Source organism: Fringilla coelebs (assembly GCF_963513975.1).
Source record: "Fringilla coelebs genome assembly, chromosome: 1".
Taxonomy (NCBI): Eukaryota; Metazoa; Chordata; class Aves; order Passeriformes; family Fringillidae; genus Fringilla; species Fringilla coelebs.
In genome coordinates this window covers 100,147,852-100,173,798 of record NC_140028.1, presented here as the reverse complement: position 1 = coordinate 100,173,798, position 25,947 = coordinate 100,147,852, and the positions used below count along the sequence as shown (strand labels likewise).

At 40.1% G+C, this 25,947-nt stretch overlaps 1 protein-coding gene across 1 annotated transcript in view; it reads left to right on the top strand.

Moving 5' to 3' along the window:
- Window positions 1–25,947, top strand: part of HECW1 (HECT, C2 and WW domain containing E3 ubiquitin protein ligase 1) — a gene marked incomplete at its 3' end in the record, with an annotated part of 249,851 nt that overhangs the window by 192,401 nt on the left and 31,503 nt on the right. The window contains exons 12-21 of the mRNA XM_084209598.1: window positions 4,130–4,260; window positions 6,827–6,948; window positions 9,809–9,994; window positions 10,599–10,733; window positions 16,005–16,110; window positions 16,287–16,383; window positions 18,308–18,391; window positions 19,383–19,492; window positions 21,636–21,756; window positions 23,176–23,289. Coding sequence (XP_084065724.1) covers window positions 4,130–4,260; window positions 6,827–6,948; window positions 9,809–9,994; window positions 10,599–10,733; window positions 16,005–16,110; window positions 16,287–16,383; window positions 18,308–18,391; window positions 19,383–19,492; window positions 21,636–21,756; window positions 23,176–23,289 — 1,206 coding nt within the window. The remainder of the gene's footprint in view (window positions 1–4,129; window positions 4,261–6,826; window positions 6,949–9,808; window positions 9,995–10,598; window positions 10,734–16,004; window positions 16,111–16,286; window positions 16,384–18,307; window positions 18,392–19,382; window positions 19,493–21,635; window positions 21,757–23,175; window positions 23,290–25,947) is intronic.

The window sequence follows — 25,947 nt, the reverse complement described above, 5'->3', positions numbered from 1 at the left end:
GGCATTTCTACCCAAGCTAATTAGGCCTGTTGAAAGGTCTGTCTTCTTTTCCAGGGCAGAGCCCTGCTCTCATAGGACCGTGCACATTTCTAGAGGTAGACAGGTCTGCTTAGTGTTGCATTGGGCCCTGTAAATCTGTCAGTTCATTCTCAGCTGGCTGAGATACCTCTTAACGTCATTTATGTTTTAGCTTTGTTTGACTAGTCCGCACATAGATTTGTTTATCGTTTTCTTCTCATGCTTGCTTTTTAGACTGAATTTAAAAGGAAAGAAAAAAAATAAACAGTTGGTCAAAAATCTTCTGTTTTTTGCTTAAAAAGAGGGTTTGGGGTTTTTTTTAATTCCCTGCTTACTATAATGACGCCAGTTCTAGAAAAGGATAAGCAAGACTGAAATTATATTTTAATTATAGCATGTAAAATGCCACAAAAGTTTTTTGGCCTTTTCTTCTGTGCTAAGCAACAGATGTGCAGCTGAGAGAAGGATGGAGAGTTTAAAAGCGCTCTTTCCAGAGTATTTTGAATAGTTTGGGAGCTGCTGTGCCCTGAATGAGGCAGTTTGGGAGAACTGGGCCAACTTAAACTGACACCATCAAAACGCTCCTGAAGAATAATCCTTTTTTACCAAAATGCATTCTTTTGAGTAGTATTTCATAGCATGTGTTGTGTCTTGCAGAAATGAGAGAACCTGCCTGGTATTTGTTTTCATTATAGGTTTGTTCATAAAGCCTCAAGCTGCCATGTTAATATAAAAAAAAAAAAACAAAAACAAACAAAAACCCTTAAGAAAGTGAATGTTTAATGTAGATTATTTTAAGGGATTTACATGACTTCTCTACCATTTAGCATTGGTCTTAAAGAGGGATTTTAGCCATGTCAAAGTTCAGACTATTTGGTTACCACTTAAGAAAGTTATCTGCCACAGAAACCAGAAATCTGTTGTGGAGATACATCCTTTTGGTTTTTTTCCTTTTTTTTTGAGTTTAAACTCATGGAAGTGCAGAACAACCATGAAAGGAATAAATGCTTATAAGAGTGATTTACTATTCTGTTAGTTAAAGCAGGTTAGTCATTAAACCAGCTATCACAGCAGAAACTGAAGCATAGGCATCTTCTTTGTGACCTCCTTCCCTCATATTATTCAGTGTTTTCATGTAGGCTGGCTGTCTGTCTTGGGTATTATTTGATTATCACTGGTTTGGGTTGGGAATTGAGACTTACTAAGATTGATATTCTTTGAATCTCTCCGTTTTTATTATTCATGTATCCAGTTACAAAGGGAGAAGTATGGAGTTTCAGCAGTTGCAAATCTCTACCTATGCAAGTTCCATTGGAGACTTTGCAGTTCATTAAATATGAAATGTCATGGCTTCTTGGGACTAAGAAAAAAAGCTGGTGATTCTCTCCTCTCTGCCAAGGAGCTCTATTGATTCGAGAAGTTGAATACAAAGATCTCCTGTTGTTACCTGTGAACTTTTCCTAAGATACTAATAAAAGGGATTCGTACTGAATCTCCTGAGTATTTGCTCAGTGGCAAATAATTTTTGTTGTTTTAACCTGGCTGTTATAATTTTAAAAGTTATTCTAGTCTTAAATCTAATTCCAGGTATTTCATGTCTCCACATTTCAAGAATGTCAGGATAGCTACTTTTCATAGTTACTATCAACACTCTGGAGGATTGGACTTTGTTTTAAGCCCTCATTTCAGAATTCTGTTTTGTTGTGTTTCAAACTCTAATGAGTTGAAATGTTTTTCAGCAAACATACCCGAGAGCCATTTTAGGTGAGGCAACAGCAAAAATAGACCTTGCTGATAGAATTAGCAGCAGCCTGAACTTTTGCTCTAACCTCAAACAAAATTTGGACTCAACATCACTCTGCAGTTTGGAAAAGCATGGTGACTTTTCTTTTAAACAAATTTACTTTTTTTTTTTTTTGGCTTCCTGGTTTAATTTGTGTAAGGGAATGGAAAGACCAAAATATTACAAGGAAGCTTGGTATTTCCAGCCCAGCCAAAACCACAAAGCTTTGGAAATTCAGCTTGAAAAAAACCCCATAGCTGTGATTAAACCTAGTCCTGCTTCCCTTCTGTACTCCAAGCTTCCCTTTAGCTGTATGAGCCACTTGAGAATACAGGGAATGCAAAACTGGAATCCAGGTGTTGGGCAAACACCAAAGAAACATCCATGCTTCTAATTTTAAAGGCTCTTGCTCATTTTCTGGAGCGCTACCTGACTTGCTTGCTTGTTGGTCAAGCAGATAACAGCCCTTGTTGTTCAAGCTCTCTTGAAAGGATACTTTGCAGCATATGTATGTCTAGACTTGTCTTTGCATTAGTTTGAAAGATAATAATCAACATAAGAAATTACACCCATCATGGTTAGGACAGCCACAGCATGGTATTTCTTAAGCTCCATTTCTTTGACAAATCACTTTGAAAGGAGATTGAAATTTCCAGAGGCATTCATTCCCATAACTTTTGCACTTCCAATGTTTTCTCCAATTGGGTATTTATATAAGATGATTTTATAGTATTGAGATGTAAAAGAAATGCATAGCCTTTTGTTGGCATACAGCTGCTGTTGCTCTTTGAGGTTTGCCAGTGGGGATTTTCTACCATCTAATTAAATTGAAGGTACAGGGTTTTTCTATATGTGTGCTTATATCCCTTGATTATGTGAACTTGGGGGATTTTGTGGTTGGTTTTTCCTTTCCTTTCTATTGCATGTGGGTGTTGTAAAAACTCCTGCAGTACTGGAATGGAAAGTTCATTCAGTTGCCTGCAGTCAAGTGAATAAAGCTGCAAAACGTAGGTCTAAAACAGAGGGTTTAAAACTGCAGTAAATTCATGCCGTTGCAAAACCTGCTATCAGAATTTCCTGGTAAGGATGGATGTTTTCTTATACTATCAAAATATGCACTAAATGTAGCTTTAAATTACTTTGAGCACTGGAGGGGGACACGTAGCATTGTGAAAGTTTAGTATAAACCTATTAAAACTTTATTTGTTTTTTCTTAATTATCTCCAGCCCTTTCACTCAAGATTGGCTTGCAGTGAGCTACTGGAGATTGTCCTTTGAGATATCAAAAAGCCAAACCCTAACTCTTGTCTTTAATGATCCTGTGTCACTTTGAGGAACTTACTCATGGCTAATTCCTAATTTGGAGTAAAGTGTGCATTAACAAATAAAGAGCTAGAAAGTAAGTAAAAATCTGTAAGTCAGAGCTTGAGCTCAGGAAAGCAAAGAGTGTAAGTCAGAAAAATTAAAGACAAACAATGCTGGATCAGATTAAAAGCAGGCAGCAAAGCCATCCTGTTTCAAATACACTCAAAAATGCCGTGAAGAAAGAAGGATTAAAAATATCAGGATGGAATAAAAGCTAATTAAAATAATTAAGAGAATCTGTTTTCTAGCTTTGCTTTTCTTTCTCTTTCTAGTTCTTTCTTTCTCCTTATGCTTTCTTTTTCTTTCCTTCTCTCTTTCTGTATAAAATGCATTTATAATACACATAAGACGTGTTCATAATTTGCCAGTAGAACCAAAGAAAACATGTTCACCAATTCATCTGTCACTATGAGTGTACAAGTTAAGGAGAATTTGATTTCTGTAGTGTGAATTCAAAACACTCCAGGCTATTTGTTCTGCATTGGGTAAAAATGATTTATTTTCAGGGTTCAGGATGCACATCCAGTAATTTAATAAGAAAGACTGAAGGTTACCCAGCACATCACAGGGTTGGTTCTTACTTCATCAGTTATGCTTCCATAAGGCTAAATGAGAGGAGGAACCATGATCCACTCTAGTTTTGGGTTCCAGGTGTCCAGATGTTTTAAAGGGAAGCCTCGAAGTAGCAACACATAGCCGAAATATGTGTTTAAAGTTTGAGTATTGCTGACTTGGCACCCTCTGCTATTTGTTAGTCACTGAAAAATGCCAAGTTTGTAGAGTACTGCTTGGCCCAAATGTGAGCAGCTGCAAGAGAAGAGTCAGCAGTGCTCTTACTCTGTTGTGCACAGGAGATAGAAATACTGGAATCATTCAGAAACAGTGCTGATTGTTCAAGCAGAAAGCAACAGAAAGCACCTCTGTTAACTAAATCTTGTTGTTCCTTTCTATGATTGTATCTAGGTACCAAAACATCCAGCGAACCATTGCAACAGAGAGGACTGAAGACGATGCTGTGGTAAACAACAGGGTGGAGAGAGTTCCCACTGGAGGAGGAAGTGACTCTGAGGCAGAGCCTTCCCAGCCTAGCCCAGGTATGGGGCATCTTCAAAGTTTTTGAGTGGCATGTTCAGTGCCATTCAGTTCTGGGGAAATCTGCATTTCCAGGGGAGACTGGAATTTTATTATATCAGGTTGAAAATTTAAGTTAATTTAACAAAAAAAAAAAAAAGACCTGAAGATACAGTTTTTAGATGTGAAGCTACAAGCACAATTCTGGATACAACAGTTTCAGTTTTTTAACAGCTACTAAGACAGACAAAGCATTTTTACCTTCGTAAAGGCCATTTGAAACTAAAAGAGGCATTTTGCAACTACTAGGTGAATACTATTCACTAGTAGTTGCAAAAATAGTGCTCTTATTTTTGTGGCCATGTGATTTTTAGCTTGGGGCATTTGCAGTTTGTTTTCTCTAGGCTTGACTTCTGCACTGCCACATTTGCCCATGTGATTGCACCTGCAGTGGCCCTGCCATCATGTATTTAAAATTTGTGGTTTTTAAAGGTGTGGTTTTGTGATAGCTGTGAGCTGACCTAAGTGTGGGCTGTCACCAAAGAAGGCACAGCTGTCTTTTTGCTCACCACTAATTTATGTGACAGGACCCCATACCAGAGTGGAGAACTGAACTGCCTGAAAAATAGCCTGGCTTCTTGTCCTTGTCATTTACAGCCAGATTGGACCTTTCATCTGGCTTGTTAGATAAGGAGACAAGAGTGAGGGTCACTACAAAGCAGAAGAGGAAAATGTGTACCCAAGGCAGGATGGGATGGCAGGGGTCTCTTCTACTCTTTTGGTGGTAATCACACTCCTACCAAAAATGTTTTCTCATAACATTTGGGAAACCATAGTCTTAAGTGTTTGTTTCAAGTAGAAGTATCAGCAATCAGGCTAGTGCCCACTATGCAACCTGAGACCATGTAAAAATAACTCCCTGCTTTGTTAGCATCAGCAAAATGATTGACCAGTTGTCTTCCTTTGCATCACTCTTACCTCCACCAAACTTTGTGTTCTGTATTGTCTGCCATGAGTAAATCCAACTTCTTGCTATCCTTTTGCCATCCCTCTGTAAATAGGATTGGTAATGGGAAAGAACCAGCACAGTGTCTGCTTGAATTTTCTTAGTTTTCCGTGTTGAATAGGAAAAAATACATAGAGAAATAATAATTTTTTTAAACAAGTTTAGAAAAATATTCAATTTTGCTTGTTTTGATCCATTAGGTTTTTTTAGCTTGAAAATCAGTTTTGGCCAAGGATGTTTAACATTTTATGCTCAAGTTTCCTTGCCATCTTTTGTATTGCAATTAAAGAGGAACTTCTACCTACCGTGGATCTTATAAGGAGATCCCAGTTCTCTATGTTAGGGAAGTGGAAATGAGGTACACATTGAATTATTAGTATTTATAAGTAATGTAGCGATTACTTGTAATGTGTATAATCATTTAGTATCATAGACAATAAAATAGTAATTTAGTAGAAGTTGCTGCCACCAAGTATTTTGTTCAGTGTATTATTTAACATGCACTCTTTTGTTTTAAACCCAAAGAGCTAATCAGTGTGATAAATGTTACCATGAGTTATTAGGAAATGATTTTTGCTATAGATAATTGCTTTGCTTTGGGAAAAAAACATCAATATTGTATAAAATTCCAAGAATTAGAAGGTCAATGATGGTGTAAACACATTAGGGAAAAAAAAAGCTGCAGTATTATACATTCATTATTTGTCTTTTAATTTAAATGAAAAATATCAGAAGGAATAGAATTAGGGCACATTAATCCAGCTTCTAAGTCAGTATAAATCAATCTAAATCCAGAAACGGATCCAGTCTGCAGTTTTAAATGGATAAAATAATATGATGTGTGCAGCAAGAAGTAAAAAGAAGTTATAACTGATAAGAAAAAAAATGTGAAATTTTATTTATTCTGTTGATAATGTCTGCATTCAATTTTTTTGGACTGCAAATAAAATGTAGTTTTATTTGAAAATGCCAGAACATCATAGCCACAATTCAATGGTAGGAAGAATTTTTCTGGTACCTAAAGAGCATCAGGAGTTTCTACTTCTACAGAGTTACATTCTCAGTGCTCAGTTATGCTCCTGAGCTTCATTAATTGATACAGATTAAAAATAATGCAATTGTGTGGTTTTTTTTTCTTTACTGTACAAGTCCCCAAAACCTTGGACTTGTCAAAACCCGTGCAATTAAAGTAAAGGGTAATGCTGGATTGGGAGATCAGAATTCTCTAAAATAAGCTGCAGGGGAAACCAGAATGGACCTGGGTGACTGAACCAAAGCATCAGCTGGTGAAAACTGCTGTGGTCACATTATACTTGGGGACAGCAGCAGACTTGATACAGAGTTTCATAAGCTACAGTTCAGGAAACCATCCAGCTCCTGCACTGCTGTGGTACACACTGCATCACTAAGCATAAGGACATCCATCGGTTTGCTTGTCTTGGGAATGCCAAGGTAGGTGCATCGGGCACGTGGTGGCTTTTTTATATCATCACTTCTGCAGCTGTTTCTGAAAGGTTAAATAATAGACTATGTTTGCTGCTACATTGTTAAGATTCTGTGGCTTGTTTTTTTGTTTTGTTCAGAGATTAGGAGGGAAGGTTCCCTTTCTCCTGTGAATTCTCAAAAAATCACCTTGTTGCTGCAGTCTCCAGCTGTGAAATTCATCACCAATCCCGAGTTCTTCACTGTGCTGCATGCAAACTATGTGAGTAACTATGATTTGCTCTCTCACACCTACTGATTTTTGAGTCCTTGTGCTGTGTCCCAGACCTGCAGGGAGAAAGCACAGTGAATCTGAATTGTGTGACTTGGGGCTCAGTTGTCCTTTCCGAGCACCAGACCAGGCTCCGAGCACCAGACCAGGCTGAGGACACTACAGCCAGGCTGCTCCAAGGAAGCTCTTGCTGGGATTCTGCCTCACATGGAGTGTCCTTGGTACAGAGAAGCTCATTATTGTTTGCCTCCCAGAACAAGCAGGAACCCTTGGTTTCAGCTTGGTTGATTCTGTTGTCTCTTGCTGCAGGCAGTGAAGTTGTCTTTTGATCCAACATCCTGAGAAATCTTACTCAGATACCACCAAGGGAAACAGAGGGGAAAAAAAATAACTCTTGCAATTTGCATTCCCAAAGTGGGGGCAGTGGGGTAACTGAGTGAAAGAAATACTGACCTGTGCCAGTGTAGCTATTTTGGAAAAAGCACAAATAAAAACAAATTTTCAAAATTCAAATAACTTACTTTTTCCATTAGTGCAGTAAAACCACACCTTTTCTTGCAAACCTGGAGAGGAGTGGAGAAAACGTAGTACAAGGAGGAAGCAGATAGGGCAGTCCCGCAAGGAGATGCAGTCCTAGTTTGCCATATCTGTAGTCTAGTTCAACATGGCATCTAAATGTTACTTCTGACTTGGGAAGTCTTCCATTTCTGGGTAGCAATGACCTTCCTTTTCAAAAGGAAGAGAAGGTGAAACACTGAATGTTGCCTCAGCACAGCCTCTTAGCTAACTGCAGACATCAGGTTTGGGCTCTGGCACTTGGTGGATTGAAGCCAGCCGTCCATCTCCAAGCATCTGCCAGAGATTATCACCCATGAGATCCTGACAAGGAAGGGATGTATTAACTCATCTGACATTCCCTGAACTAGGTCGTGGAGTGCAGATAATTTCTTCCATTAGCAGGGTGATATATGATGATTTATAGCTGGGAGCAATGTAATTTTTGACCAGCATGGTTGATGGAAAAATGAGCAACTGATTCCATAGTTGTGTAAAGAACAGCTCACAGGAGACTAAATTCCAATTTTATTAGTCACTGAAACTAAAAAAAAGCAGAAAGAGGTCTTCAGTTTTATCTTAAAAACTTGTCTTTAATGTGAGAACCAGAATAATATATTAAAACATCTGTCAAATGGTCATACAGATTCCACTTGTACAGGAATAATGGCCCACATAACTTTTGCCTTAACATGAGTGTAATATTTTAACCACAAGCCCCTATTAAAATTTCAAGCTATTAATTATGCCACTGAAGTTGGGATTGGAAAATATTATCCAGCAGTTAGAATTAAAAGGGAAAAGCTCTCATTTTTCAGATATTTTATTTCCATGAAGAGATAAAACTACATTGCACTCTTTGTTTCCCTAGTGCAGCTTAGAGATATTCAAGGCAGTCATTGATCATACATTAGATCAAAATACAACTTTTGTTGTGTAGTAGGCTGGGATCTTAAAAATCTGTGACCATGAAGCTTTCCTGGGTTATAAGCAGGTCATATCTTCAGGGCAGAGATTATATCTCTGTGATTTCATAACATTTACCAACCCTTGCCATAATTAGGGACCTTGTGCTACAGGGAGCATTTTCAGTGGTGTCACCACAATAAATCCTTACATAATAAAGATTATACCTGTAGATGTTTTATTGAATTATAGTGGTTAAAATGCACTAAACGCGCATAAAAAATGAGAATTCAAAGCTGCTAGGTCAGATTCTCTGGACATACTCCAGGTCTGCACATTGGAGCTCACTTTACTGAAGACAGGAGTCTTCCAGGGATCTTTATTACTCTAATGAGTAATCAATCCTTTGGGCTGACCAACAAACCAAGACACTAATTTTCTCTCTAGTAAAAGGTTTAGGAGATTTTTATGAAGTTTCCTACTCTGTCTCAAGGAGCTTTTCCCCTGAAGTGAAGGATTCAACAAGTAGCCTGTGAATGGGCCAGTGTGTTGTTAGCACAAGTATTGTTTTGTGATGCTCTGTCATTGAACAAGAAATACAATTCACTGGGCTCCTATTCTGCAATCAGATCAGTTCACTCTCTTGAGCTGCCTCAGGCCACATTCCCCTAGAGGAGTATTTAATGCCCATTGTGAGATACAACTTGCTGCCTGAGGGGTGGCATTCTTTGGACTCATGGAAGTGTCTCTGTCTGAGAGTTTGTACATCATCTACAAGCTCTGTAGTCATCGCAGAAGCAAATACTCCATTCCAGGAAATAATTCACATCTTCCAAAAACAGACAATTAAAAAGTGTCTGTTCCTGTCCTGTGGCTGTATAGTCGCCATTAAAAAGGTAGCAAGCTCATATGGAGGAATCACATCTGCTCCCACATCTGCCCTCGGGTCCTCTTAAGTTCATGAGTCCTCTCACACACATCTTGATTACAATTAAAGCAAAAATAGATGTTCACAGCTGTCTTTGCATCTCTCTGGCACTGCCGAGGCACACAAGCAGTATTTCTGTCAACCAATAAAAGCAATGAAAGGGTCAACTACCTGCACCTTGAGTGTGTGATGTTTCAGCTAACCAATTTTGAAGTGCATTAAAAAGACAGTTCTTACACAAGCTAACTGTGCATAATGTGTGGGATGTTTCACTTTCCAGATTGTATTTCTGAATTCTGCATATGCATGTAAAGTTGTCATTGAAATCAAAACACAGAGATGGAAGTGTTTCTCGATTCTAACAGGATTTGTTTCAGTTCTTTGGGCATGTGGCCCATGAAACAACCAGATATGTTTTGACATCAGAACTGGCTTTCTTCCCTTCTGTTATCCATCTCATAGAGTGCCTATCGAGTCTTCACCAACAGTACCTGCTTGAAGCACATGATTCTGAAGATTCGTAGAGATGCCCGTAATTTTGAGCGGTATCAGCACAACAGAGACCTAGTAAATTTTATCAACATGTTTGCTGATACCCGACTGGAGCTTCCTCGTGGCTGGGAGATAAAAACTGACCAGCAGGGCAAGGTAAGAGTGCCAACAAAACTAATCACTTGTTTAACACAGCGCATCAGGCTTGATTATTAAAAGTTCCTTCTTTCTTGACTCAAAATCAGTGAAGGTTTGGTTTAAACAACACAAGCAGCACAGAGAGCTATTTTAGAAGCAGGAAAAAAGCCTCAAAGTTTCAAAGCATTTCTAGCTTTCTCTAGAATATTGTACCAAAGCAAGGTAGCATTGGACTGGCAACAAAGTTTGAGCCAGAGTAGATCTGTTGTGACTGCAAAATTTGACTCAGTGTCTCTACCTTGAATGAAGCTTTGCTGACTGACCTCTGGATCCACCAAATAGGTTAAAGCAGCATTTCCCAATAATATTATTCTCTCCTGTCTTGTTTACATCATGGCCATTGCACATGATTTTGATCTACACAGCTTCTGATATTTTTCTAAGAGCTATTCTAGCTCTGAGTAGGCCAGTCCTGTTGTTTGCAGTTGCCTTCCATGGACTATACTTATCCAAGGTATTTCCCAAATACAGTTGCCAGTGGTTTTACTGCTGTGTTCCTGCGATACCATCATGGAGTTGTCAGTCTTCTTATTAAAGAAACCATTGTTCCTTTGTGTTTCAGTCTTTCTTTGTTGACCACAACAGCCGTGCTACCACCTTCATAGATCCCAGGATCCCGCTGCAGAATGGCCGTCTCCCAAATCACCTGACTCACCGGCAACATCTCCAGCGCCTTCGTAGCTACAGTGCTGGAGAGGTAAACTGTGCTCATATCAACTCAGGAACTTTCAGCAGCAGTCTTCTTTGGAATTATAAGGACTTCTTATTTTTTAAAAGCATTGAAACAGACTGTCTTGCAAACGTCTATCTTCCAAAGACAATAAGGGATTTTTTTGTCTTTCTGAAGGGTTTATTTCAGAGCTTGCTGGTTTACATTTTGATGGTTTTCAGAATAAAAGAATAAGCAAGTAAAGCATAACTGAAGTGATGACAGAATAGATTCTAAAACAAGAATCCATATTTGACATCCTGGCCTTGCTTTACTTAAGTTATTCATTAATTTTTTTTATAGTCTAATACCTCATATGTGTCTTCATTCCCCACTATGACCCTGTGCTCTGAAAAGATAGACTCCCTAGAAGCAGTAATGTATGCTGAGGTTTGCATTTCCAGCTTTCAGTCGCATTAAATATCTTTCCTATATATCATGGGGATGATTTTTATCACTGAAGGCCATAGACAGGATTGAAAGAAGAATAAATACTGTGTTTGCATTGTGGATTTAAGTAGGAAAAATTATCAGCACTGTAGCTACAGTGAAAAATCAGATTTTTCATATAGCAAATCCATACAGTTAAATATTTGTAAAGATTGCTGCTGAATAGAACTAGAGATGAACTTTTGTGAAAGGATCTTTCTCTTCCACAAAAACATCCAGAGAAATGCTTGTGAAATTAGCATCAAAATTTATTGCAGCAGGACCAGTCTGAATACTTCTCACTGCCAGGTGGGTTGGGATTAGGAGCTGAACCGGATGTGAGGTCAGTTCTTCAGGACCAAAGGCAAACCAGGCATGAGTAGCTTGGGCATGTTCTCTCCATCTTGGATGAATACAGCACCATATTTTCTGAAGATAGAAGTCTATCAATGGATCTCTTTCAGTCATATCTTCCCACCAGCTTAGCAACTTCCCACTGCCAGCAGCCTTCAGTTTAGTGTTGCTGCTGTGATTTAATTACTGCCATAACTGTGGTAGACACCTGCACCATGATTCGTGCTTGGGCCCATGCTTGCCCGAGGCTTGCTTGCAAATTTGCTGTGTCAGGGACAGAAACACCCCTGAACAACTCAGATGACCTCGCCCAAAAAATACACTTGGTTTTGCAAGCACTGGCAAGGCTGGCAAGGAGTAATATGCAGTAAACCCAAAAAAAAAGCCAGTAAAGGGTAGGAAATCTAAAGTATTGAATACTTTGGAGTAATGATTATCTAAGGAAATGAAAAACTGTTCTTTGATACCACTGTTCTGGCATGATCAGCCAATGAAACAGTCACCTCCCAGTCTTGGTGGCCCAGGTCCCACAGTGCTTCTACACCTTTGTCATAGCCAAACTTCTTTGTTGTAGTCAAGTAGCTTCCCATTTGGAAGTGTCTGCTGCTGCACTGGAAGGACTCCCATTGATTTCCAAGGACTTTGGATTGATGCCTAAAAGGCCTTCATTTACAAGGAAAATATTCAACCCTTTGCAGCTCAGTCCATTTATTAAGAGCCTCATATTCCATGCCGTTTCCTCCAAGTGCATTTGGATGCTCTTTGGCCTATAAATCATGTCTGTAGACTCACACGTGGGGCTTTGTCCTGGCCATGTGTCAGCTGTCTTCAGTCTTGCTGATTTCTTTGCTGAGCAGATGGTGTGGCCTCTGAAAGCTGTCACCAGGACAGTATGAAGGACCACAAAGGACACCAATTTTCAATGTTATGTGCACGTGTCAAAGGAGCCTGAAGGGCATCAGAATAGTGAAGTTGTGGTTGGCAGAGAGGGCACAGAAAAGAGCCAGGGTAATGAAATAAAGGACCTCTGCAAAAACTTCCATTGTTCTGTGTAGATTACTGATATTAGATGGTATTATATATTAATTTGAAAAAAAAATGCTACAAGTTCTTTATTAAGCACTTATTTCAGGGTTATCAATCTTTTACAAGAGAAAGAGGATTGTTGCTGCTCTTAGTTACCTGATTTTTGGAAGAAAAGGTCAGGTAGCAGTAGTGGCCATCAGTAACTAAAGTATGGGTCACTAAGTGATTCATTTCCTTCTGCCACTTCTATAAACAGAACAGTTGGTAAGCGCTTTCCATTCCCTCTAAAGGACTTCCCATCTGCAGTGAAAGTCAGCGTCCATGATTACAGGGTAGAGATTTTAAAGACAGCATGAGGAAGGAAGCAGGAAGGGAGAGGCAGGAGGTGCAGAGAAGTTGCTAGAATATGGCAGTATATACATCTCCAAGCCAAACCACAACAAGCAAGTAGAAGGATTCAAATGGGCCTCTGAAATCCAGCAGTGATATAAAACCCAGGAAAGGGTATTACATCTTGAAAGGCTCCTCTGGTAGTTTGGATTCTCCACTCTGGTTGCAACATCCCAGTATCAATATCAAAGCTGTTAAAACCTGACATAAATCTGTCAGTTACTCTGCACTACATGAACCAGGTCACTAAATCATTAGAGGGGTCACTCTTTATTTTTTATTAGAGAATAATGTGCTAATCAAAATTAAATTATTCAATTAGAAAGTTAAAGTAGACAAGACAATTGTGACTGAACACTAAATTGCAGCAATCAATTGTATCCTATTAGCTAAGAGTGGAAAGAGAATTGTTGGCAAAATGGAAGTTAATTAGAGGGATGGGAATTTTCCTGTTGTGTTGCCAGAGAAAAATTGTTTGGAGGTGTAAACGTGCAAAGACCAAACACAGCATGAGCAATGCCTAGGGATGGTGATGAAGAGAATTACATCACCAGTTTATTGAGGTGTGTACCAAACTGGATTCTTACAATCTAGATGACTTTAGCTCTTAAACCAGAACTGGAAAGATGGGAAGAGGGGAGCGAAAGTTTCTTTTCACAGGCACTATACACATTTCCTTCCAAAATTCTTGCTCCAGGAGAAATATGTCCAGGCACTGGAAAGCTGAAAAAAGGAATGATGACAAGAGCCAGAGGATGATTCAGGCCCAGGCTGGGCAGAAGTACCATGCAGTTCCCAAGTGATGAGCAAATAAGACCTGGTGCTAATTTTTATGGGAGATATATGTTTAAGTCCTCTGTTACTCCTCCCTTTTCCCCTTTCTGTCTTCTGGTCAGTAAAATTATGTGTAGCAACAAGGCCATAGGATTTGTCTTTGTCAAGGATGAGTCAGCGATCACCCTTAAAAACAGGCTCACCCACCATCTGCATTCCCTTGCAAGTCTATTCTACAAGGACCTGATGAATGGGCATCCTCACCTGAGCTCCAGGGCTCCCTGGAAGTGAAGAAGCTGAGCCCAACAAAGCCTTAGCACCCTCCCACACACCCTATCTAGTACAGCTGGTCACGGGCCAGCGTGTGATCCTGGCCATGCTGCCAACAAACAGCCAAGAAGTGGCTGCTCCCACACGTTCCTCATGCCCACTGTGGCAGTGGATCACAGGGTCCCTCTTGCACCCAAAGTTCTCCCCTGTGGCATACCACAGGGTGAATGCTGTAAAGGCCACCATTTGCTGGGGTGGATGCCTGGGGCACAGGGGAAAAGCTGCCTAAGCCTGATCTAAACTTTCCTTGTGAGCTGGCCTGTGGGGGTGTGAGGAGGAGACAAAGGCAGTGAAAGGGTTCAAGTGAAATCCTAACTGGATGATGAAGCAAAACATTCACCATGCACTTGCACAGCAGTTTTGTGTTTTAAATGACAGTGTGTTTGACTAGAATAGTTAAGATTTTTCATTGTTTAACCTGTGTGTTGACACGTACCAAGTGCATTGACTGCTATCTTGTTACATGTAAACATTTTAAGCTTTACGGGTTCCAAAAGGCAGCTTGCCAGGCACATTTAGCTTCCCAGTTTCTGTGCATATCCAGTTGGAAGACTTGGCTTTTGGCTGTACCACTGAAAATGGGTTGGCACCATTTGCTTGGATGCAGAGCTAAGCATTTACAATACTGAAGTTGGGGCGATTTCTTCCTGAAGTAGTTGCCAACTGCTATAATTTGTGCAGTGAGAAAGGAGCAGCTATTAGCTCAGTGGAATGGCAATTGGAATTCCTAATGCATCTTGTCCTGATACAGCCTCAACTTGCACTCAACTTGTCACAGGACAAGGGGGAGTGTCTTTAAACTGAAAGAGGGTAAGTTAAGATAGATATTAGAAAAAAATTCTTTACTGTGAGGGTGGTGAAGCACTGGAACAGATTGCTTAGAGAAGCTGTGGATGCTTCTTCATGCCTGGAAGTGTTTTAAGACCAGGTTGGAGGAGGCCCTAGCAACCTGGTCTAGTGGAAGGTGTCCCTGCCCGTAGCAGGGGTGTTGCAACTAGATGATCTTTAAGGTCCCTTCCAACCCATACCATTCTATCATTCCGCTCTTGGCCTCACTGTGGCCATATTCTGAAAGAAAACATGAGAGACAGGTGCCTTCCCCTCAATTTTCACAAGTCTCCAAAAGGTTACCCAGCAAGTAATGCCTTAGTGCAAACATTGCCAGATGTCATTGTTTGCCTTTTAATATCTTCATTCCAAAGTGTCTTCTCACTTTTTTACAAATCTGCCTTTCCGACATGATTTCCTTCACTAGATAGTGCATTTAGAACAGTGGCTTTCTTTAAGTGCCTCAGTTAAGGGGCAGTGAAAAACCTCCTTCTAACTACTCCCTTTATGAAGTCTTTGGATAATGTTCTTATTTCCAGTGTATTCAATTCAATTTCTGGTTATGCAAGTTAGGCAGCCTTTTGGGATGGCACAGCCTTTTTCTGTGCTGGGATCTACATAGATATGCCTTCCTCAGGTTATTTCTACTATTAAATTTCCCTTAAGCAACACTGAGTGAGCATTGTAGCATTGTGGGGTTTTTCTCTTTTCAAAAACATTGCTGCAAAAACCATGAAGTAATGCAGTTATGCTAAAACTATACATGTTTGATACTGCAGAGTATGTAGTGTGATACTGCAGAGATTTTATTTTCATTGAACCAGAGATATCCGTCACTGCAATACCTACATTAACGTACATTTACTTCTGGATTCTGGTCCCTTCAGCACTGAGGAGGTCTGATAGCTCTGTATAATGGTGTACCTTCATTTGGAAGCACAGAATTACTTGCCTTTTTTAAGCTGACTGGAGTATAAACTGTAATTTTCATGCATGCTTTCTGCCCTTCAGTCAGCATCATGGACCATTCTGAAGGTTACAGAACTAAAAATGACAAATCTTTTAACTGACTGATGAGCTACTGGTGGTCAGTTTTGATCATTCTTTTCCTTTTCTCTGATGTTGTAGGCTTCTGAAGTCTCTCGAAACAGAGGAGTTACTCTGTTGGCCAGACCAGGCAATAGTCTCGTAACAGCTATTCGAAACCAGCATCATCACGAGGCATTACCTCTGGGTAAGCCAAGTTGGTTTTTTTCCTTCTCAAAGCTCAAAAAGGTGGGTTTTAGGACTTCTCATCAGCTGTGTGCACTGCCTCGTGCTACCCTGTGCCTCACTGGCAGTGCACTGTGCCCCTGCAGAGTTCTGGTGACATGGCAAATAAAGCCTCTGGTTTGATTTTACCTTTTCCAGCTTACAATGACAAGATTGTTGCATTTCTACGCCAGCCCAACATTTTTGAGATGCTGCAGGAGCGTCAGCCCAGCTTGGCCAGAAACCATGCACTCAGGTACTGCTTTTTGCCAGACTGCTGTACCCTACCTCCAGGAAGCGCTTTTTGTAGCGGGAAAAACCAAATTCTAGTAGCTGTAGTACAAAAGATGAACTTTGAGCTCCTGTGGAACTGCCACCATTAAAGAGTAGGTGGGAATGGCCCGAATCCTTGTGGTTACTATAGTTACTTTCCACAGACATCCAAGAAGTAAAATAAATATGGGCAAATAATGACCAGAAACTCCTCCTTCACCTGCAATTATCACTTTATTTTTCAGAAGAGTTAAAAGAGTGTTTGGATGGAAGTCAGTAGCAGAACCCCAATAAGCCCAGCAGAACCAGAATATTACTTCATGGTTGGATTTATACCCCTGTCATGGATATAGTCACCCTAGATATTATAAAGTAATAGGAGTATTATTATGAAGTGGATTGCACTATTGTCTTTAATATTTCTCACTTGACTTAAAGGTAGTAATTTCCAAAGTAGTTATATTGTGTGATTCTTTTTCTTAAGCCCATTCCTTTTGTATTAGATTTTTTAAAAACAGAAAAAAACCAGAACCAATCACCAATACACTTATACTCATTTGAATTCCAAAGTTCGAATTAACTGATTTTGGCCAAGAACTTAAGCTGGTGTTAATCGATGTCAGCGGTGCCCATACGCACCAGCTGAGAGTTTGACCAAGAGTTTAGGTTGTACTGTGCAGTCAGAGGTGTGGCTGCAGGACTGCTGAAGGAGGAGAGGGCCTCCAAATCCCTGCAGTGTGCTTTCTGCTGGAAGCCTTACTGACTCCTCATTTACCTCTGAGGGCCAGACAAAGAATTTTTTGGGTGTAAGGATTAGACTTCCTTCTGGAGGAATTGATACATGCAAATAAAATGAGAAATAGAATGAAAAATAGTCGCAGTATTCAAGATGTACATTTCTGTAACTGAGAAATTTTTATCTTCACCATCAAATTATTCCAGACTATTTTTTTTTCTCAGCGGTAACTTGAATTCTCATTTCCCAGAGAACAGATAATGCTTTTATCTCCTTTTGAGCAGAGAACAAAATTGACCACTGATAGGGGCTAGGCAGCTTAGCCAGTGCGTAATGGGATTTGTAACAGGATATTGAGCCTTTTGCCTCTAGGTCACTGCTGATTATACCTTGGGCCAGGAGTGATCCAAGCTACTGTCTAATGCTCATGCAGCAGGTGTTAAGCAGACTCCTAGGATGCAAAGTCCATCTTTTATGGACCTTGATTACAAGGTTCTAGAGCACATCCTTTACTTGAGATATAATATTTTCACTTAATACTAGAATAAAAATATTTGGACAATGCAATGCTTTAGAAACACACTGATAGGCTGGGGTGTAGATGCATATCTTCCGTGATCCTAATCTGCTGATAGGATCCTATCCTATGTTTCCCAGTTTTTATTAACAAAAGGTATGAGTTTACACATGCAACACATATTACACTGTATAACCTCTGTGTGATTAATTCATATCAATATATGTTAGAGTGTTATTTCCCAGATGGAACTGACAGAGGGAAAGGAAGTGATATTACTGCAAATTCTGTTAACAAAAGGTGCTGTGTTAGTTGTAGGCTTACACAAAAAATCTGCAGTTAGTGACCTGACATGTACACATGAAACTGGAGGACTAAGAATCATTCTGCTCTCTAAAATAGGGAATAAAATCTCTTTCTTTTGGATCAGTAAACTGAGTGATGGAGACAGAATTTTTTTTGCAAGTTTTTAGGAAGATTAGAAAATGAATCGGGTATATAGGATGTTTGCCATTTTTATAAGGAGATAAGCAGAAACTGGCAAAATACCAAAGAATAACTACTCTATGCATGGCTCAAGCTGTGATAATGGTATGGTTTTTTCTGGTTTTGTATTTTTTTCTTCTCCTCTCCATAATATCACTTATGTTTCAGGGAGAAGATCCATTACATTCGGACAGAGGGTACACATGGGCTTGAAAAGTTGTCGTGTGATGCAGATTTAGTAATTCTGCTGAGGTAATCAATTCGATCAATAGCATAATGTCATTACTTACAGTACCAGAAAACTATCTGGCTCTTTCTCAGCATAATTGAAAAGATTTTGTTAAATCAGGTCATACTGATAGCCATCCAAAATGATTCAGCCAGAGTGTATCTGTCAGTTTGTAATTCCTGGAAGGCAACCTCCATCACTGCAGTAAATCCAGCCTGCTCAGTCAGTATGGCTGTTACCATCAAGTAGCAGATAAAAGAGTCAGGTCAAAACGTTTCCTTTTAATGGAAAAAAATCTTGTTTTTTAAAGAAAGAAAAAAAAGAGAGGAAAAAATCCCTTGTCTTTCTTACTACAATAATGTGACTGCTCGAGAAATTGATAATTTTACTGAAGCAGTGTTGCCACACATGCATGAAACCTCAATGTCCAGTGCAGTGGGCATTTTTTGGGTAATGAAGATAAGGCTTCAGTTTGTACTGGAACCAGAGAGCTTGGTCTTTAGGTCCTGCTTCTCCTCGGTGCAGCTAAGAACTTATTTTATTGTCTCGGTGTGAGATGGGAAATGTTGCATTACCCAGGTGGGGTTGGTGTGCTGTAATAGCACTGCCTAATGCAAGAAGTTTACAGCTTATTCCCATCATTTCAATTCAAGCAGTCAGAGCACTGAGCTACATGAAAATGGCCCCAGTAAGACAGCCTGGGAGACAGAGTGTGCATCTTTACTTCTCCCTTCTAATGTGTTAAAGGTGCTCCTGTTTCCTATGTAGCCTCATGTCTTTGCTCTCCATCAGGGACTGAGCTATCATGTTAGCATGAAACATCTGTTAAAATCCATTTTGTTCTCCATTGCTAGTGACCAGGCTGTCTTTGGGAAACCTATGGATTTTTTTAATCCATGAGCTCAGAGATGCACCCAAACATCTGACACAATGAACTTGCACCATGCTGCATATTTACATTCCTTCACGTGATGAATGTGAACTAAATCTCTCCCTGTGACTTTTTGCATGCAGCCTTTTTGAAGAGGATATCATGTCCTACATACCCCTGCAGGCTGCCTTCCATCCAGGTTACAGTTTTTCTCCTCGCTGCTCACCCTGTTCATCACCCCAAAACTCTCCAGGTAAGGAGATGGGAAAATTAGAACAAAATCTTGCATTTTTGGTATTTCTTTTAATAAATAGAAAAGAGCAGATTCAGGCCAGCATCAGCTGTCAGCCTGCTAATTCCAGTGGCCACTCCAAATCTGATCCCAGCTGCTATTTTTGCTGGATCAGTTTCCAGTGCTGCTGTGTGTCTATTGATACACATACACCTTTTTATATTGCTGGAAAGGATTAGGATAAGAGAGTGATGTACTCCAAGCATAAGTCACTGACATGGAAGCACATGTTTTATGTTAAAGCAACCAAGGGCACCTTCCAAACTGAAGGTGTGTTGCAACACTTCCAGTACCCCTGTAAAGTTCAGTCTCCTCCACTCAATGTTCCAAAAACTTTTCTTCTTCCCTAGGCACATCTATTTTGAGATCTGAAGGGATCATCTTCATAGTCTAGCCTGACCTCCCGTGTTGAACCCATTAACTTAGGTTCGACAGGAAACATATTTTCCAGAAAGACATGCTGTCTGAGAAGGTTATTTCCAGCTGTGCTATGTGTCTGTAGTTATTGTTTATGCTATAGAAATTTGAGGAGCTAATGTCTCCTTTTTGCCAAGAGACACAACCCCCACCACAGTCTCACTGCGTGGCTGTGTCCAGTGGCCATTTTGAGAGAATCAACAGAAATGTGATCTGAAGAAATTCATTTTTGGCAGAGCTTTTTGAGCATGCATTTAAATTATCTGATTTCAAACAAAATTAATGGACAAGAGAAGTTCAAATCTTGGATGTAGATGTGGAAAATGGAAAGGTTTTTGGTGTGAGGTTAACTGCTAAACCCTTCTCTACAGGAGAACAGTGTTCTGTCAGAATGTGCTATTTTCTTTAATGAGTTTTAACACCATTGTGAGTACAAGTTCCCCTTGTCTACATCAAGACAGGTCATAAGCAAGTCTCCTTCAGGACAAGAATCCAAGTATATGGCACAAATGTGACTTAGGAGACTGTTCTTGTGAAAACACAAGGGCAAATGCTCATTTCCAGCAACTGTCTTCTTGCTAATTTCTGTCTTCTTCCAGCGCTGTCTTCTTGCTAATTTCTGTCCTGGTTATAGAGCCCATAAGAGCACCACCATTTCTCTTATGTCCTGGGGAAAAACAAAAGGCTGACAGAAGAAAGAAGTGTTGCAAGGGATTCTCTTTGTGCTGCATGTATATACAGCAGCATATATATATATATAGAGAGAGCAGCATTTTCTGTTTTACCAGCAGGGACAGTAATGTCCTTCCTTCATGGCAACCACGCATTTTGGGCTCCCACTAAATGTGATGGGCTTTTTTTTCTTTCCTGTGGAGCATTTGCTGCCAGATTTCTCATAAAAGGGCTGTTTTTTGTTGTCTTTTGTAACGAGATAGGTAAATGGGATTTCATTAGTCTGTTATTTGGCCTTTTATGGCATGGCACTTGTTTATACAAAAAGAATAATCTCTTACTTTGAGAATGTAGCCTTCAAAACAAACCAGGTTCCAAATTACTGAAAAATCTGCTGTTATGCGTGAATTGTAATAGGGAAATGTAGCATTTCCTGCTGACAGAAATTCTTTTTGATGCCACAGAGGGGTTTTGTGTTGATAGCTGGAAGTGTTTAATATACAGTCAGATTAACACAGGGAAACCTGACTCCCAGCTTGGCTGGGCTGCTAGGCTCCAGTGAGAAGCATTGCCCTGAGTTTCAGAGGTTTAATCCTGCCAAGTAAGATCTCCTATACAATGCCGAGGAGAGGGATCTCTTAAAAGTGCAAAAGAGAAAGAAAACCTAAATGCCACTGACCATGAAACATAGATATATATGTCAGTCTTTCTCATGCCTTTCTGATCCTTCAGTTTTCGTTCAGTCACAGCTAAAGGCAGAGGCAACACAAGGACACACACAAGGTGAGCTTAACGGTACTTTTAGTGAAGAGGATACAGTCCCTGGAAGTTCATTTCAATCACTGAATTACAGGAACTTACAACTCTATTGATGCCAGATAGAGCAAAACTAACACTGTACACCTGCAAAAAGTTCCTAACACATTTATTAACAGGCTCTGTGTGGAAACAGCTGCATGATTTGGAAGAATGTCAAGCACCTTACACCTTAGGATGCTGTTTATCTTCCCTCCAGGGCTGCAGCGAGCAAGTGCAAGAGCACCTTCTCCATACAGGAGGGACTTCGAAGCCAAGCTGCGCAATTTCTATCGAAAACTTGAAGCCAAAGGGTATGGGCAAGGTCCAGGGAAAATTAAGTAAGTATTACAATCACTTAGTCAGTTTAACAGGGCACAACTTTGTCTTTTGTCATTCATTGTCCATGAGGACAGGGATAGGGAGTGTAGAACACCCTGGAGGTTGCATTTTTTACATAACCTCAGGGAAAGATAAGATCTTCATATACTTTCAAGAGGCTTTTGTGTGGAAGTTTTACTTCTTAAAGATTCGTGTTCTCTTACGCTCCCATTTCTTGCCTATTTAACAGGGATATTGATATTCCTACCTATAATTTGCCTGTAGGAGACTTATCCTTCCAGGCAAACACCCACCAGATATTAACAACAGCTATGTCATTGTAATGGAGGGATATATACATATCAGTATGTATGTAGATCAGTATGATCTACATATCAGTAGATGTGTTTAACTCAGGATATCAGTGTAACTCAGGACCAGAGCATGATCCTACACAAGTTAGTCTGTACATGCAGGTTTAACTTTCCATAGTTCTTTGTGTTGATTTGAACTCCTAGATTTGAACTGGAGAGATTTGTGCCAGTCTTCATGTATTTGGGGTTCTCTGTCATTTGTAGTTTCTTTCCATGCATCTTGTTAGTTGGCTTTTGAGTCTATACCAACTTGTGCTCAATCTAGTTATCCAACTTTGCCAAAGGCTGTGGGCTGTTTCTAAGGTATTTCCTGGGCATCTGGTTGAATTTATGCCTCAGGCTGGCTTCCTACCAAAGGACATCTGTTGTGGAAAAAATAAAAGTATGAAGCCAAGCAATTTATTCCAGGCAAATGTCATCAGCAAAATGGTCTGATAGAGCTGAGGAGTCCTAGCTGGTGGTTACCCCTTTTGGTGTCCTGCTAAATGGGTCCAAGGCAGACGCTAAATATATTTTAAAAGGTCTGTTTTAAAATGCCCATGAACATATGAACAAGAAGGGTTTCTTGCACAGATGGTGTGTAAAAGTACTATCCATTAAGTTGTTGTTGAGATTAGTAAGGGAATGAGAGATGTGTTGTATAAACAGAGGCTCATACTCCCTTGGCTTCCCTTGCCACAGAAGCAGTATGTCCATGGACACTCACTGGATTAAATCCAGGAAGTGTTTGGGACCAATTCTAGAAAGCTGGAACTTCATATATGCAGGAAACTCACAGCCCCCACTCCCACCTCTAGCACATAAATTTGTACGTATGGGTTGTTGCCGAGAGTCTTAGCAGCAGAGCAGCACTTTGAACCCAATCATGGCATTGAATTCACCTTCAAGGAGCATGGAAAAGCCCGTGGAAACCCGTAATGCTCAAGTGGCACGGGCACCAGCAGATGCCATTTTATTAAGTTCTCTGAGAAGGAATGTCTCTCTCTATAGCTGCTGTTTACCTTCAGCCTCACAAGCTCCCACAAGACCCACTGATCAGATCTGTATTTCTGCCGCCCTTTGCAGGTTGATTATACGGCGTGACCACCTGCTGGAAGGCACCTTCAACCAGGTAATGGCCTATTCACGCAAGGAGCTCCAGCGCAACAAACTCTACGTCACGTTCGTCGGCGAGGAAGGGTAGGGAGCCACACAATGCTCTCAGCTCTGAAGTAGCTGTTATGTTGCCAAACAACAAGTTGACTAAGGCTGAACCTGTCTTGTTATGAAATGTTTCTTTGGTTTTGTTTTACCTCTGAGTAAGTGATTCATCTTAATCAACTCAAACATTTGTTAAAAATAGCAATAACAACAACGCTTCATTTTCCTATAACACCTTCCATCTAGATGTCTCAAAGTGACGGTTTAAGTGGTTACATTTTTGTAATCTTGTTTGCTGTAGACTTTTTGACAGGCTGGAAGGGAAAACTCAACTTCAGGCCAATATTTACACACTGTGTCGGTCTGAGGGCTATAGTTAGAGACCAGACCTTTATCCAGTTTGTTACTCTAACTCTTCACAATAGATCTGGTTTTGCTTTAAAAATTTCAGCTTTGCATGCCTAATGCAAACTAATGATCATTTGTTATCCATATGTGGATTTCTTGTTTCCATCTTAAGTGAGAAACGTTAATGCTGTTTAGTCCTTAAAATTTAATTCCTGCAGTTGGAATCTGAAAGCAATAGAAGTTTCCTGAGAAGGCCTTTTCTCAAGAAGCTTTGTGTACAACTCTTAAAATCCATGAGCCATTTTGTATGATGAAAGCCAACCCCTGACCTTTTGTTTTCAAATGTAAGCACAGCCTTTCAAAGCCCCCCTGGCTCACCTCAAGAGATATATTGTAATGGAGGCTTAATCCACATGCTTTTATAATGGAAAGACCATTGTGTGTGTTTCCAGTGTGCCATATGACAAAGGCATGAAATTGTATTTCAGTAGCTTTGCATATAAAGTTTCTTTTTTTCAAAAACCATGTGTGTAGGATTTCAGTCCCAAAGGTATCAGACAGTACCTGAGGCAATTCTCAGCGTCTCCAGCAACTGCTGACACTCTCAGCTCTGAGGTGTGAAGGGCTTCTGTCCCTTGTCTCTGGACAGGTTATGTACAGTGGGAAACAGAAGTCACCAGTCTCAAAGAGAGTCACTTGGAGACCTCAATGTGTATCAGGTTTTTTTCACTCTTACTTTTTATTCTCTATGGATTCAATATTGTGTAACAGAGGCCATCTTTCACAGCTGATCTTGCCTTTGGCCTGCAAGTAAAGCATAAACATGTAGCACACTTCAGTTTATGTTTTTGGAATAGCATTCTGGAATGCTAATACTGGTCAAAGTCATATTGTTTTCTGTGTGGCATGGTGTCCTCAGGAGAAATTACAAACCAATTTGATGTGCAAATTCATTCATTTTTCATTGATTCATTTACATCTGAAGATACATTCCTCTAGGGTTTCTGCTGCTTAATGCTAATATACATTCTGCTGGAAGGACTCCAAGATGCCAATTCCCCACTGAAGAGTTGATGCTGTATGGCCACGTGATGCTGTGTAGGCACAGCTTCCCACGGTTCAAAGAAAAAGACCATTGAAAATGAACTATAAAGGCTTTATGATGCGTTAGTGTGTTGCCCAGAAATGCAATAGCCAGTCTCCCATTGGAGGTTTTTGAACATAGACACATCTTGTTTGTGTTTGAGTTCTTCACTCCAGCCATTATCAGGCTTAACCCAGTACTTTGATGTCCGTGGAACCAGACCTGGTCCATGGCTGGCACTGGTGGGTCATGTGGGCTTGTTACCATCCTCTTTTACAGGTGTGGCTTTTGTGTCATCACATGATCCTAGAGCTAAAGCTCCTCAAAGAGAGTACTGAATCTCCACATATAAAACACAGGAGGAAAGGCCCATCTACCCTTTGCCATATTTCTAGTTGCACAAATCAATCATTGAACCCCTTTCGCTTATGCTTCTATAACTCCATAGCACAGACCATTCTGATCCAGTTGCAGAGCTTTCTACTTACTTTGCAATTTTTAAGTAGAAGGAATAGTGTCCTCCTCAGAAAATCTTTTGGCACACATGATATATGGCTACAGATCATTTCTTCATATTGCTACATGTAGGAAAAACCTACTCACCATTATTAGAGAATGATCTGTTTTTAATAAATCCACCTCAGTTTTCATTAAATGCATTCAGGAAAAATTTTTAGTCTCGTTTCCCTTTTGTTTTCCAAGTTGAATGTAAAAAATTCAAGGGGAAAAAAAAGAGGCTCTCTACAGAGCAAATCCATACAACAGCAAAGCTCAATTTAAGGTGTACCACATGAAAATAACAGAAAAGTGGAAGGGCTTGGATGGAACAAGCAAGGAATCACCATTCTGTCTTAAGAGACAAAATTCTGCTGGGATTTGGTCTTATTCTTTATGGTTTCTGTAGCTAAAAAAGCATCCTTGGGGCTAGATTTGGGTACGTCTCAGTGTAGGAGGGTCAGAGCAATTTCTGCCCAGGCTTTGTGGTCTGTGAACCCAGGTGTTCACAGGCAGTTCAAACCCACTCACTAGAAAGCTACCCCTCTGCTGGCCAGCCAGCTGAGGCAAGGCTGAGCCTTGTACCTCCAGTTTGCTAAGCTTTTGGAACAAAGGAAAGTAAACTACTTAAGGCATGTGTCCCAGTTATGATTCCTCCCAGATCAGCCTGGATATTTTTGGCATTGCAACTTGTTCAGGACTCGGAATCAAGTTTTGAGAGGAGAGATAAATCATGTTAGAAACACTTGACTGTACAGGCTGCTGTACTA